We start from the raw sequence: 12,913 nt of genomic DNA on the forward strand, positions 1-12,913 counted from the left end.
TAAAAGGATGTCTGAGGCGTACAGCCCTTGCACGTGAATAGGTTCTACTTCACTGTGTTCCTGGGTGCAATTATTGTTTTTGTGGACTCTTGATCTCGACTTCTGCCTGTTTCCCGTTTACGAATCCTTGCCACCTGAACCGACCTTCTGCTTGTCTGACTATCCTTCTTCTTGACCCCATTTGTACCGCGAACTGTGTTTGGAAACCTCTAAGCTTCCTCCTTGGTCCACTACTTTAAAACTAAACCTTTGGGCCCTGACACATATCTCCCCTTAAGTGCCTCTTCTCCAGCATGAACATCCCCAACTTGGCCAGTCTTTCCTCATATAGACAGTTATCCAGCATTCAAATCTGCAAAGGCTCACTTGAAGGGGTGCATGCCAATTAATGTGTTCAACTTCACATCCTTCAAACGACATCAAAAATAGATAGCAGCACTCCCATATCAAAATAAAAACGCCTTTATTTCAGAATTACATCTGGCACAGCAATGTTTCAGACCTCCTGGTCCTTTTATCAAGCTGACAAGGTATAAAACTGCAAAATGTAACTTCCTTAAATACCCTCATTAACAATGCCCCCTAGTGGTTATGCCTATTACAATGTATCAAAATAGTATGTTTGAAACTTTATAATGACAATTTGTAACAAATTACACTTACGTCATTAAATACAATATTGAAGTTCACTTATTTGTCACATAAAGACTAAATAAGCTTTTTCACTAGAAGATAAGCAAAGTAATGTATCATATTAAAATCAGTTTAAAAAGTTTAAAATGCCAGATTTATAACAGAGGATATAGTTCATATTCCTTATTCAGACCACCGGGCATCAAGGTACCAAGCTTTCTAATCCAATTTGCCTCACATTTTAGTAATTGTTTAACCCTGTCACCTCCTCTCCTAGGTCTGGGTATCTGTTGTAAAATTTCGAACCGCATTTGGGAAATAGCGTCTATAAAGTGACATGCTACAGGATTTCGTTGTACCTTTCTCTTTATATCCAATTTATGTTCTCCTATTCTTTCTTTAGCCTGTCTAGTAGTTTGACCAATGTACATCAGGCCGCATGGACACTTTATTGCATAGGCTACAAATGTTGACAGGCATGTATAGTACCCTTTGATTTTAAATGTAGTACCCTTATGTGGGTGATATATAGTATCACCCTTGATGCAACTATTGCAATGTTTACATGCAAGGCATGGATAAGTACCATTCCTTGTACCACAGAGTGTACCCTGTCTCAACATCTTCCCTGCTCCAACATCTGCTCGTACTAATTTATCCCTAAGGGATTGTGCCCTCTTAAATGACAAGAAAGGTGGGTTTTGAAAAACAGGTATCCCTTGGCAAGCAACTTTTAAGATGTCCCAATGCCTATTGATTATTTTTCCAACATCTTTAGACAGAACAATATAACAGCTTACAAAAGCTAATCTATTTCCTTGTTTTGGTATTTTCTTTACTGTCTGGGACATTATTTCACCTTTGTATCTCTCTATGCCTTCTTGGGATAGCCCCTAGCAGTTAGTTTATCTTCCATTTCATCCAGCCTATTTTCTAAAACACTATTTTCAGATACTATCCTCTTGACACGTGCAAACTGAAATTTTGGTACCGACCTTTTTACACGGGCTGGATGGAATGAAGAATACAACAACAGAATATTTTTATCTGTGGACTTTACATACAAATCAGTTGCTTATTTGCCATCATTTTTATAAACCCACACATCCAGAAAATTAATTCTTTGTAAATAGTGATGGGTGAATTTGCGCCATTTTGCTTCGCCGGAAATTTTGCGAATTTCCAGCGAAATTCGCAAAATGGCACCGGCATCTCGTTTTTGACGCCGGCACCCATTTTTGACGCGACTAATTTTTTTTTTTGACGCCGGTGAATTTTTGCCGGCAAATTTTCGCGGGCATTTTGCGAATTTATTCACTGGCGTCAAATCACACAAATTCGTCTCGAATTCACACCTGGCGAATAAATTCACCCATCACTATTTGTAAATCAACATGTGACGTCAATTTTAAAGAGCTTGAATATTCATTTAGCTCAATAAAAAATGTATCAAGGGTCATATGTGGCCCCTCCCAGAGCATAAAGACATCATCAATGTAGCGAAACCAACACTTACAATGTTGTAAAAACTTCAAATTTCAATACACATATGTTTCTTCAAAACTATTGACAAAGATATTCGCAAAAGTAGGGGCCACATTTGACCCCATTGCTGTGCCACAGCATTGCTCATAAAATTCATCCTGAAACATAAAGTAATTTTTCCCCAGAATTATTCTAAGAAGCGTGATGACTAACCGTTTTTGTGCCCCATCCCAACATGGATCATTATGTAGACACTGTACAACTGCCTCTATTCCACCTATATGGGGGATATTGGTATACAGACTTTCAATGTCTAATGTAACCAGATATATCTCATCACTAATTGGACCCAGTTGTTTTAATTTACTAAGAAAATTTGAAGTATCTAAAATAAAGGATTTCTGTTTCTCCACATATGGGCACAATACCTTATCCAGAAAAAACGCAATCAGGTTAAACACCGATTGTACCCCTGCCACAATTGGACGCCCCGTGGGGTACAATTTTGGGTAGGGTGTACAATACAGGGGTAACCAGATTGGATTGTTTCAGAAATACTGCCAATTTTGTATCAATAACTTTATTATCTATGGCTTCTTGTAAAATCGTACTTATCAATGCCTGTATTTTAGGTAATGGATCCGTGGGAAGCAAAATATATGTATTGGTATCTGCTAACATAGTCTCAATACTTTGTTAATAGAATGTCCTTTCCATAACGACCACTGCTCCACCCTTGTCAGTGGTTTTAATCATTATATCCTTTCGCTCTTGTAAATTTTTAAGGGCCATTTTTTTCTGATTTAGTAAGGTTAGGTGTCTTATTTTCAATCTTCCTTAATCTATACATATCTTCTAGTTTTTTAATATCCTCTTTAACCATAGTTATATATGTATCAATGCCCTTACTTGATTTATCAGGTGTAAAATCACTCTTTAAATGCAGATCAAACATATTTTCACATATATTACCTGACGTGTCCTTTAAATTCTCCATTGTCCCAAAATGTGCTTTTAGTTTAATGGTTCTAAAGAACCGTGTCAGTTCCAAATCTAGCCCAAAAAAATCCGGGCTTGAGTCAGGGCAAAATGATAGCCCCTTTTGCAATATTTTTTGTTCATCAATCGTTAGAGTACATGAAGAAATATTTACAACCAACGAGCAGGGCGTTTCCATTCCCTCTGTGGCCGGTCTGATTTCCCCTTTGCTCCTATGTTTCCTGCCGCCTCTCCTTCTCCTTCTGCCTGGCTGTCGTCTTGTGAGCCACCTGAAAAATCCAGTGAGGTTGATGAGGAGTCCGTGTCTGACCCCCTCGCTGTTGTCACCATATTTCTGGGCTTTTTTCCCCGCAGATTGCCTCTGAAGTTACCTCGACAATGCCTCCGTGGATTTACTGTATGCGCCCAGCGGTACACTCTGCCGCTCTCATAGGCGGCGCCATCACGTTGGAACTTCTGGCATTTCCGCATCTCTACCTCATCCTGGAATTGACGTAATGAGCTCTGCAGTTTACTCCGTCCGAACTCAAACTTCTCCGCTGCCTCAGTGTTCCGCAGCTCTTATTCCAACACAGCTTTTTTCATCAACACAGGTGGGAAGCTCTTTTTGTATACGCTCCATTAGGGCCAGCTCGAGATCCAACGAGCATATATTTAAGATTGATTCCCATCGCTCTACAAAGCTTTCATCATCTTGGAACATAGTAGGTCGTAAATGGGAACGCAGGCCACGTGGAATATTTTTGATGCAGTCTTTCCTCATAGCTAAGATTTTCCATACCTTTTACCAGCTTAGTTGCCCTTCTCTGTACCCTCTCTAAATGCAACCTCAGGATCTCCAGTTACTTGGATTCCAACATGTTGGATTAAGGAATACACTAGACCTAAATCCCTATTCAGCTTAGTGACCCCTATACTAGAGGCCACTGGGGATAACTAATCCATTTTTATCCGTCCTAGTTGGTGCTCTCATAGGTTCTATCCTATCCTGACTACACTTCATTCACGGGATCCTTGTGTCGCCAACTTCACCACCATTGGGGCCTTTGATTTATCGGGCCTAAGTCCCAGGCTCCCAGCAACATCCACTCCCTCCTGAAGTAGAAGGCAAAAGAGAAATAGCCATCCCCTGCCTGTACTATAGTGAAGTGTGACAGGAAGGTATCCAAGGTTGAATTTTAGAGTTATATGAGCCTAATAAAACCCGAAAACTCAAATTAATCTGGTTTTCCACAGGAAAAAAAAATCAAATCACTTGAATCGAGTTTTTGAGCAAAACCCATGGATACAAACTCAAACATTATGAAGGCTACAATCTTCAAATGGTTTAAGAGACCTCTACCATTGATTTCTGTGCGCCCTCTAAGGGTATTAGATGGTGTATTTTCAGATTCAGGCTATTTCCAGGGTCGGGTATAAACTTGAATTTTTTAATTTTTTAACCTGAAAATTAGATTTTTGACTGAATTTCTTTTGGAAAACACAACTCAACCCTTAATAAATCTCCCCCGAAGTGATCATCAGCCTCTGAGCCAGTGAAACATGATACACATTATGCTAATTACCCAAACTAGATACTTGGGCTTCTGCCCAGCAACGAGGGAAATAAGGATGTGTAGGGATTTAAACCCATAGGGGAGCATAACCCCATGGGTCTCTACAATTATATAATAGTGGGGCCACAAAAACAGTGTAAAATGCAAGGAATGTAAAATTGAAGTTTCACTTTCCTTTCATTCCAGTTGTTAGTTAGGATACAGAAACTCAAATGACGTGCTGAGTGCAATGTTTTTGTTGCATCCTGTCTGGTATTCAATTTATGAAACCACATTATCTGGTTTTGTAATTGCTCTCCAGCTTTCAAATATGTCAGCAATTGTTGGGTGCCAGAGTTTCATAAGGAACAGGAATTCTTATTATTGCATAATTAAGTAACATGCACCTTGAATCCTTTAAATCCATTCATTTCAGTTGAAGGGATTTAAGAAGACATCTCCATGTTAGTACAGGACCTTATTTCCTGAAAATGACAATAATATCTCTTAAACCACATAGCAGTTTGGGTTGGAACAAATGGGTAAGATTTTACAATGGATTCACTTTAGATGACAATGAAGTTTGTGTAGCTGCTGCTTTCCAGTACAGAGACAGCACACAACTTCCATGGTACTAATAGTGAGTCCGGTCTAAAAGATCAGGGGAGAAAAAAAATGTAATTCTTAAAGGGGTTGTTCACCTTTGAGATAACCTTTAGTATGATGTAGAGAGTGATATTCTGAGACAATTTGCAATTTGTTTTCATTTTTTTATTTATTTATTTTTAAAGTATTTCAGCTATATAGCTTTGTATTCAGTACCTCTCCAGTTTGCAGTATCAGCAATCAGGTTGCTAGGGTCCAAATTGCCCTAGCAACATGCCCTGATTTGGATAAGAGACTGGAATATGAATCAGAGAGGCCTGAAAAGAAAGATAAGTAATACAAATGAGCAATAACAATACATTTGTAGCCTTACAGAGCATTTGCTTTTTAGAAGGGACATAGCGACACCATTTGAAAGCTGCAAAGAGTCAGAAGAAAAAGGTAAATGACTATAAAACTATAAAAAAAAAAAATGAAACCAATTGAAAAGTTGCTTAGAATTGGCCATTCTATAACTATATAGAAGGGTAAGGACTGGCAGTATTCCTTTAATTAAAGATGTAAAATAATTTTAACAGTGAATCCACAATAAATAGGAGCAGGAAACAAGGAACCATCCAGGAACCTGGAAGCATAGAATTCACAGGCTAGATCAGGCTCAGGAGCTTTGATGATCAAGACACTGGTAGCTGTAAGGAGCAGGCTTATTTAGTCCCCTCATTTGTGGATTAATGGTGCATTTTGTTAACAAGTTAGGTAGAGGCAATAGAGCAGCAGAGAGAGTTACTCTATACCAGGTCTGGGCCAAACTGACCGGGCACCGTAGGCAACCCGGTTGGTTAACCCCGCACCCTCCACGTACGTGCACGAGTGCGTGCGCACCATAACGTAGGCGGAAGAAGGTGAAGCAGAGGGGCAGTTTGGGGCAGGGGATCACAGTAAGAAAATATTCAAATAAAAAATACACTTACATATTCAGCTATGGCCCAGTATTGGGCCAATACTGGGCCATAGCTGAATATGTAAGCATATTTTTGTAAATGTAATAAAATTTTGGCTTTTTAAATTTGAATGTGCAGTCCCTATATTTATCTTTATATTGAATTTTTGGGAGACTTTTTTTGGGCGGTCTTCATGGGACAAGCACCTCACTATTGAATTAAAATTGGGTGTGCGCCTTCTAAAAATCGAATTCACTGTATTTAAAGGGATCATGGTGACCTATTTTAGGGTTTTAGATCTTAGATTAATAATCCCTGGTTTAAAGGATAAATAAACCTTTAAAATAAGTGAATGTAAAATTGACAAGGGGGCTGTTCTAAGAACTTTTGCAATGTACATTCATTATTTATTTCTTTTTAATTCCAAGATATTAAGGGGTACGTGTACAGTTAACATGAATGAACTTTGTGACAACAGCGCCACCTACTGGTCATTTTCCCACCAGTCTGACCACCAAGTAGTCAAGGAAGTTGTCATGAGAAAAAAAGATGTTCTTCTGCTTAGGAAAAATTTGAGAAAGTTTCCTAATTGTTTTTTCTAAGCAGAAGAACATCAGAGCAGCCTCTTTTTTTTCTCCTGACAACTTCCTTGACTACTTGGTGGTCAGAGAGGTCAGAAAAAGACCAGCAGGTGGCGCTATTGTAACAAAATTCATTCATACTAACAGTACATGTATCCTTTAATATCTTGGAATTAAAATATAAATAAATAATGAATGTACATTGCAATAAGAATGTAAATAGATCTATAATATTCAAACCTTCCCCCCTAAAGGATTAAATACTGACATCAATTTAAGGGCATTCTTATAAGCAAATATAGTATGAGTGAATAAATCATAAAATAGAGCACTAAAATACCTAAAGAAATAGCACAAGCACTTTACAGAAAGTAGTTACACCATTTGAGGGTATTGAAAAAAGTTTTAAAAGAAGAAGATATACACAGCTAGTGATGGGCGAATTTGCGCCGGCGAAAAATTCACGAAACGGCGACTTTTTTCCGCGAATTTTCTCGGGCATTTCGCGAATTTATTCGCTGGCGGCGAATTCGCGCCTGCCGAATAAATTCGCCCATCACTATGCACAGCAAAAAAGAAAGGACAAATACACAAAATTGTAAAAATAAAGTATACAGAATAAAAATAAAATTAGAGAAAAGCACTAACCACCAATCACAATGAATCACACACAATATCAAGGTTTTTAATTTTTTTTTAATAACTTTTAGACTTTATAGTTGGTGAATACTAGCAATGTATTAAATAATTTAATAGTAAATTCATGCATCTTAATACACTTTGTATTTATTGCACACAATGTATTGTTATAAATAAGTAGTTAATTAATGTTTTGGAGAATCCACAGAACTATAACTCTTAGGCCTGAGACATGGACCTTTATGGACACTTGTGGTCTGAGGTCAAAACAGCCACTACAGAACATGGACACAAAGTCAGTATAAGGTAAAGAAAAATCCACACACAGTGACGATTTGTTTTTAGGCTTTTAAATCATTTGAGTAAGAAACTTCAGGTCCAACGCGTTGCTAGGACAACCTGCTCTGCAGAAACTACGGCTCCAAGTGAGCGACGCAGAACAGGAAGCAAGCATTTGGAACGCAAAAACCAGAAGCAACGCAGGAAACCATAGCAACCACACCGAAATTAAAAAGGGAAGCACGTAATCCCAGCACTCATGCCTCTGAGGAAGCTCCGACAACCAGCAAAACGCGTCAGGCAAAGGGGGGCGGCACACAAAGATTGCAGGAAGGACCACGCAGTGAATCCAAAACAGCCGGCAGGATCACCCACTGGGACATTATCGCAACCGGATTTGAACTGTATGTGACGTACCCATATGAGTGAAATGTGAGTGAAATTGTTTTTTTAATAAAACTGTATTACACTATATTTGGATTCTATCTCCTTATCGGAGTTAGAGGATAAGTGTATGCGTGGAGAGAGACCTTTGTGAAGAGTTAATATATACGCCTTATGAAAGCACCGGTCTGTAAGTAGGCACTTTGGCCAACTGGTGGAGGTACTTTTGGATCAAGCACAGAAACTTTGATTGTCAGAACAAACCTGAAAACTTTGTCTCGAATTTCTATTGTGTCTTTTTTAAGGATGTGAATCTGACATTTCTAACATAATCCTTTCAAACACCGGGGGACACCCATGTAATTGAACGTATTACACCATATATTTTCTCATTTCTGTTGCCATAGGCGCTGATCCCATTTTTTTGCATTTGGAGACACCAATATCTCGGTACAGAAACAGGATCCAGGAGAGTAGTCAGATAACAGGTAAAGGTCAGGACAGGTGGCTTGACTAGACAGGGTCAGGGACAGGCAGGGTCAAGAACAGGTTAAACAGACTTAGTGAACACACCCAGGAACTATAAAATAGACCTTACATTGGAAATTTGAATTTCACACCAAACGCATCAGAGGCAGCACTCACTTCAAACCAGGAAGCAGCGAGAGCGATCATCATTCAAGATTCAATGCACCACGAGAACGCGGCGGGTGTCCCCATTGCACTCCCACTGGACTACCAGCTAATAGTCTCACAGCATGTGGCTGCGACTGTACCTTAAAGTGTTTGTGGTTGAACCCTTTTACTGCTGGAGTGCTGGGTGAATTAGTGGACGTTCACCCTTTGTCTGCTGTGAAACTGCACCTGGGATCCAGATTAAGTCAAAGTCCAACCCAAAGAACTGATTTAGAATGAATTAATCTTTACAATATTACTGCGGTTTGTAAGAATACATGACACTACATTGGGATCACGGCAAGCCATATTAAAAACAACATGCTGAGCTATTTTTATTTTTCGGTCTTGGTTTGAGACCTACCCAACCTAGAATACAGAGATATCTTTATAAAGAGATCACTTGGCACTGATCAGAGACACTCAAGGATTTCATTACAACAATTTATTGAAAACAAAGATGTCAATGCTGCAGGCAAGCAATACTTTGAGGAATACACAGGCTGTGCTCAGACTAAGGGGATAAACTGAGGGGATAGTCATTTAGATACAAGACCAATTAATTCTCCTTCCTTGTTTTTAGGAGACTTTTCTAAGGTGCTCCAAAATCTGATATCCACTCCTCCAAAACTTTAACCAATATATTATTTTTTCTCGCAGATTGCTTTATACTTATAGGTGCAAAAAATATCATTCCACTTTTTCTCTTTCGACGTATGAACACATTCTTCGCTTTCATTATTTGGCTCCCCATTCATCCAAAATCTGCAGAAGAATTGCAGCTTGTTAAACTAGGAATTGCATGTTTAGGTGCTGCACAAAGATTGATGTTACGAGTCACATTATCCCATTTCAGTAGAACACTGGCAGAGAGCAGGTAGATATATATAAAAAAACCAATAAATGCTCATGCCTGCACTTGTGGAGTTTAAAGAGACCAGAAAGAAGAAACAAATATATGTAATAATTTGAGTACTTAAAGGGACCATATACTGCACCCTCTTTTTTATATGAATTTAAAGAATAGGTATTGTGCTGAACTTACTTTTAGTCTATGGTTTTCATTAATTGTGTTTATTATTTCCTGCATAGTGATGGGCGAATGTATTCGCCAGGCGCGAATTCGCGTCGAATTTGCGCGATTTGCCGCCAGCGAATAAATTCGCAAAACGCCTGCGAAAATTCGCAGGCGTTTCGCAGTGCCATTTTGCGAATTTTGCACGAAATTCGTGAATTTGTCAGTGAAGCAAAACGCCGCAAATTCGCCCATCAATATTCCTGCACTAAGCAGGGCAAAATTTGAAGATAAAACTAAAGGGACATTTTACTGGTCTGGTCCTAATGAGCAAAGCAAAAACAGTTATATACAGAGCAGTTCATTATACGGAGGCTTCTCAGATATATTGTTTCATACTATAGTTATTGCTTCACTTTGTTTTTTAATTGACTCTCAATAAAACTTTATGGAAAATGGAACAACCAAGGACGGATTCTTCAACTTACCGCTGTGATGGATAATAGTATGTCCCATCCACCCATCTCCACTCTTTCTTATTATTCTTATCCCTTTTGAGGCCAATCCAAAAAGATGAGCTGTCAGTAATACTTTCAATAAAGTTCTAGGGAAGCAGAAGACACATCTCATTACAACACACAGGTAACTTTCTGTCTATCAAAATTGTTGTCTAAAAGAATAACTGCTATAATATATATATAAGCATAAAATATATATGAAAATGCCTCAAATATAAATATGTAAATATTAAAACAATCGTTAGTCATACATGAAATTTAGCCCTAAGGGATGGATGGTACGTCATTTATACATACAGCAACTTTCTCTTTTTAGTACAGGTGAGGGATCCATTATCCAGAAACACATTATCCATTAAGCTTAAAATTACAGAAAGGTCTTCTCCCATAGACTCCATTCCATCCATTCCAACTAAGATATAATTAATCCTTAATGGAAGCAAAACCAGCCTATTGGGTTTATTTAATGTTTACATGATTTTCTACAAGACTTAAGGTATGAAGATCCAAATTTGGGAAAGATCTGTTATCTGAGAAAACCCCAGATCCCAAGCATTCTAAATAACTGGTCCCATACCTGTTTAGTATTTCTTATGTCTCCAGTAACTCTCTCCATGCCATAGCATGTTGGACAGTTTTGGTTGTGATCATGGTCCAGTAAATCTTGATATATATTATTACTGAAGGGCATGGAATATTTTCATATTTATATTGAAGGAATATTAATCCATTATTTGTGCTTTTAGTTACTTACTTCATTAGAGTGGTGACTTTTTAGACAACAATTTTGCTCCAAAACATGTACGTAAACAAGTGAGCCCAATACAGTAGACGGTCCTGGTGTTTTCGTACTTTTTTTCAGTTAAGCCTCATTTTTTTTATAAGATTAAAAACAAAATTCTTCCAGGAATCTTTAAATAAACGTGGTTTTCCTATCATTTTTAAAGCTCTAAAAAATCAAGATTTAATACGGTAGAACTACATTAGCGTTTCACATTACATAGCTTCCATTCCAATGCAACAAAGCGCAGGCGTCACATTGGATGCGCTTAATCTAAGGTAAGTAATAACTTAATACATAAATAACAATTCTAGTCTGGAAAATGTACTTTTATATTTAGCTTCTCAATAAAAGCTCATAATCACAACAACTGAAATGTTGTGAAAAATTCGGATCGTACTAATTTTTCTGATTTTCCACCCAAAAACTCAGATTTTTTCCTAAAAACCACAAATTCTTTGGATTATTGCCCAAAAACCACAAAATCTTTGGATTATTGCACAAAACCCAAAGCAGATCAGGAAATATTCGGGACTTCTCCCATTGACTTATTTATTTTATTCTTATTAAGAATTATATGGATTCTGACTTTTTGCATCCTTGGAGTATATTAAATCACGAAAAAAAAATCTTTTTTCTTTTCAATACAAATTCAGAATTTATAGTCTAAAAAACTTGAATTTTTCAGCATTCTGAATTTGATAAATAACTTCCCTAATTTCAGGATAACATTTTTGAACTGAGACTCACACTTTGCTTTAGAAACCCCAGATCATAAAACAACATCCAGATGTACCTGTAGCCTTAAGTAGGAGACAATTGCACCATTAATGTATGTTTCTGTGGGTTTTGTATCTGTTACTTCCTAGTTATACAAATGTCAACTCACACAGCTTGGTATTACCTGGATTTAAAATATTTAAAATTGTAGGGGGAAGTCGTGGAGAGTGTTTAGTAAGGATTTAGAAACATATACTTTGTTCTGCAAAAAGAATATAAACATGGATCCTAGAGTTCATGAGAATCCATCACAGAGATTTGGGAAACAGTTACTATATAGTTTAGTGCAGGGCTGATATTTCTAAAGATTTTTTAAATATGTTATGTATCATTAACTCACAAAGAATATGAGGATGATCTATTCAATCTAGGACTCCTTAGCCTAACATAGTTTTCCACTTCAGCTCCATATTGCTGGCCTAGTTTGAGATCTTCTTCTTAAATGTATATTCAAGTAAATCCACTAGAGATCATAAGCATGCCATAGAAGGTGGGTATCACAGACACCAGAGAATGAATAAACTGGACATCGGAAAGAATAATGAGCTCTATTAAAGAAATCAAGATGAAGTGGGAGTTGGCAAGGTCCAAGCTTTGGTTCCATATTGTTCGTATCTGTGGAAATAATGTAGGGCTGGGAATAGTGCAATATACAAGGTCTAATATGCATTGTTTTGCAGCAGTACCGTTAAGAGTTGGGGCATGGATATATCTAGTGAATGGAACCAGCTGTGTATGTACAGTAAGTGCCTCACCTTTTCCCTGTCACTGTTGATAATAACCAGATCACTGTTCATTGATTTACAAGTGGCCTGGGCATCGTCCTGGTTCCTCTCAGTTGTATCAATAAAATAACAGCTTCCATCAAATGCTTTCCAGCCAGAATCACATTTGGTTTTCTCTGAAAGGGAAGACAGAGTTTGGGTCTGTAAAAATTAACTTACATGTTCCACCCGATGCCTGTGCTGCACTTATGTTCCACGATAGTCAGTTAGAATCCCCTGTTGCAATTCCATTTGGTTTCTCTGAATTATGTAATTTTCCTTTTTATATTGTGGTTGA

General features: G+C 37.8%; 1 protein-coding gene across 2 annotated transcripts in view; it reads right to left on the minus strand.

Moving 5' to 3' along the window:
- Nucleotides 1-9,187: 9,187 nt before the first annotated feature.
- The window catches only part of LOC121401620 (CD209 antigen-like protein C), a 34,746-nt gene continuing 31,020 nt past the window's right edge, over nt 9,188-12,913 (minus strand). For both annotated transcript variants that reach the window (XM_041587171.1, XM_041587170.1), the window contains 3 exons: nt 12,607-12,752; nt 10,261-10,376; nt 9,188-9,522 (listed from right to left, as the gene is read on the minus strand). In XM_041587171.1, the coding sequence (XP_041443105.1) occupies nt 9,402-9,522; nt 10,261-10,376; nt 12,607-12,752 (383 nt within the window). In that variant the 3' untranslated portion in view covers nt 9,188-9,401. The remainder of the gene's footprint in view (nt 9,523-10,260; nt 10,377-12,606; nt 12,753-12,913) is intronic.

The sequence above is a fragment of the Xenopus laevis genome, chromosome 3L (assembly GCF_017654675.1).
Source record: "Xenopus laevis strain J_2021 chromosome 3L, Xenopus_laevis_v10.1, whole genome shotgun sequence".
NCBI classification, from domain to species: domain Eukaryota; kingdom Metazoa; phylum Chordata; class Amphibia; order Anura; family Pipidae; genus Xenopus; species Xenopus laevis.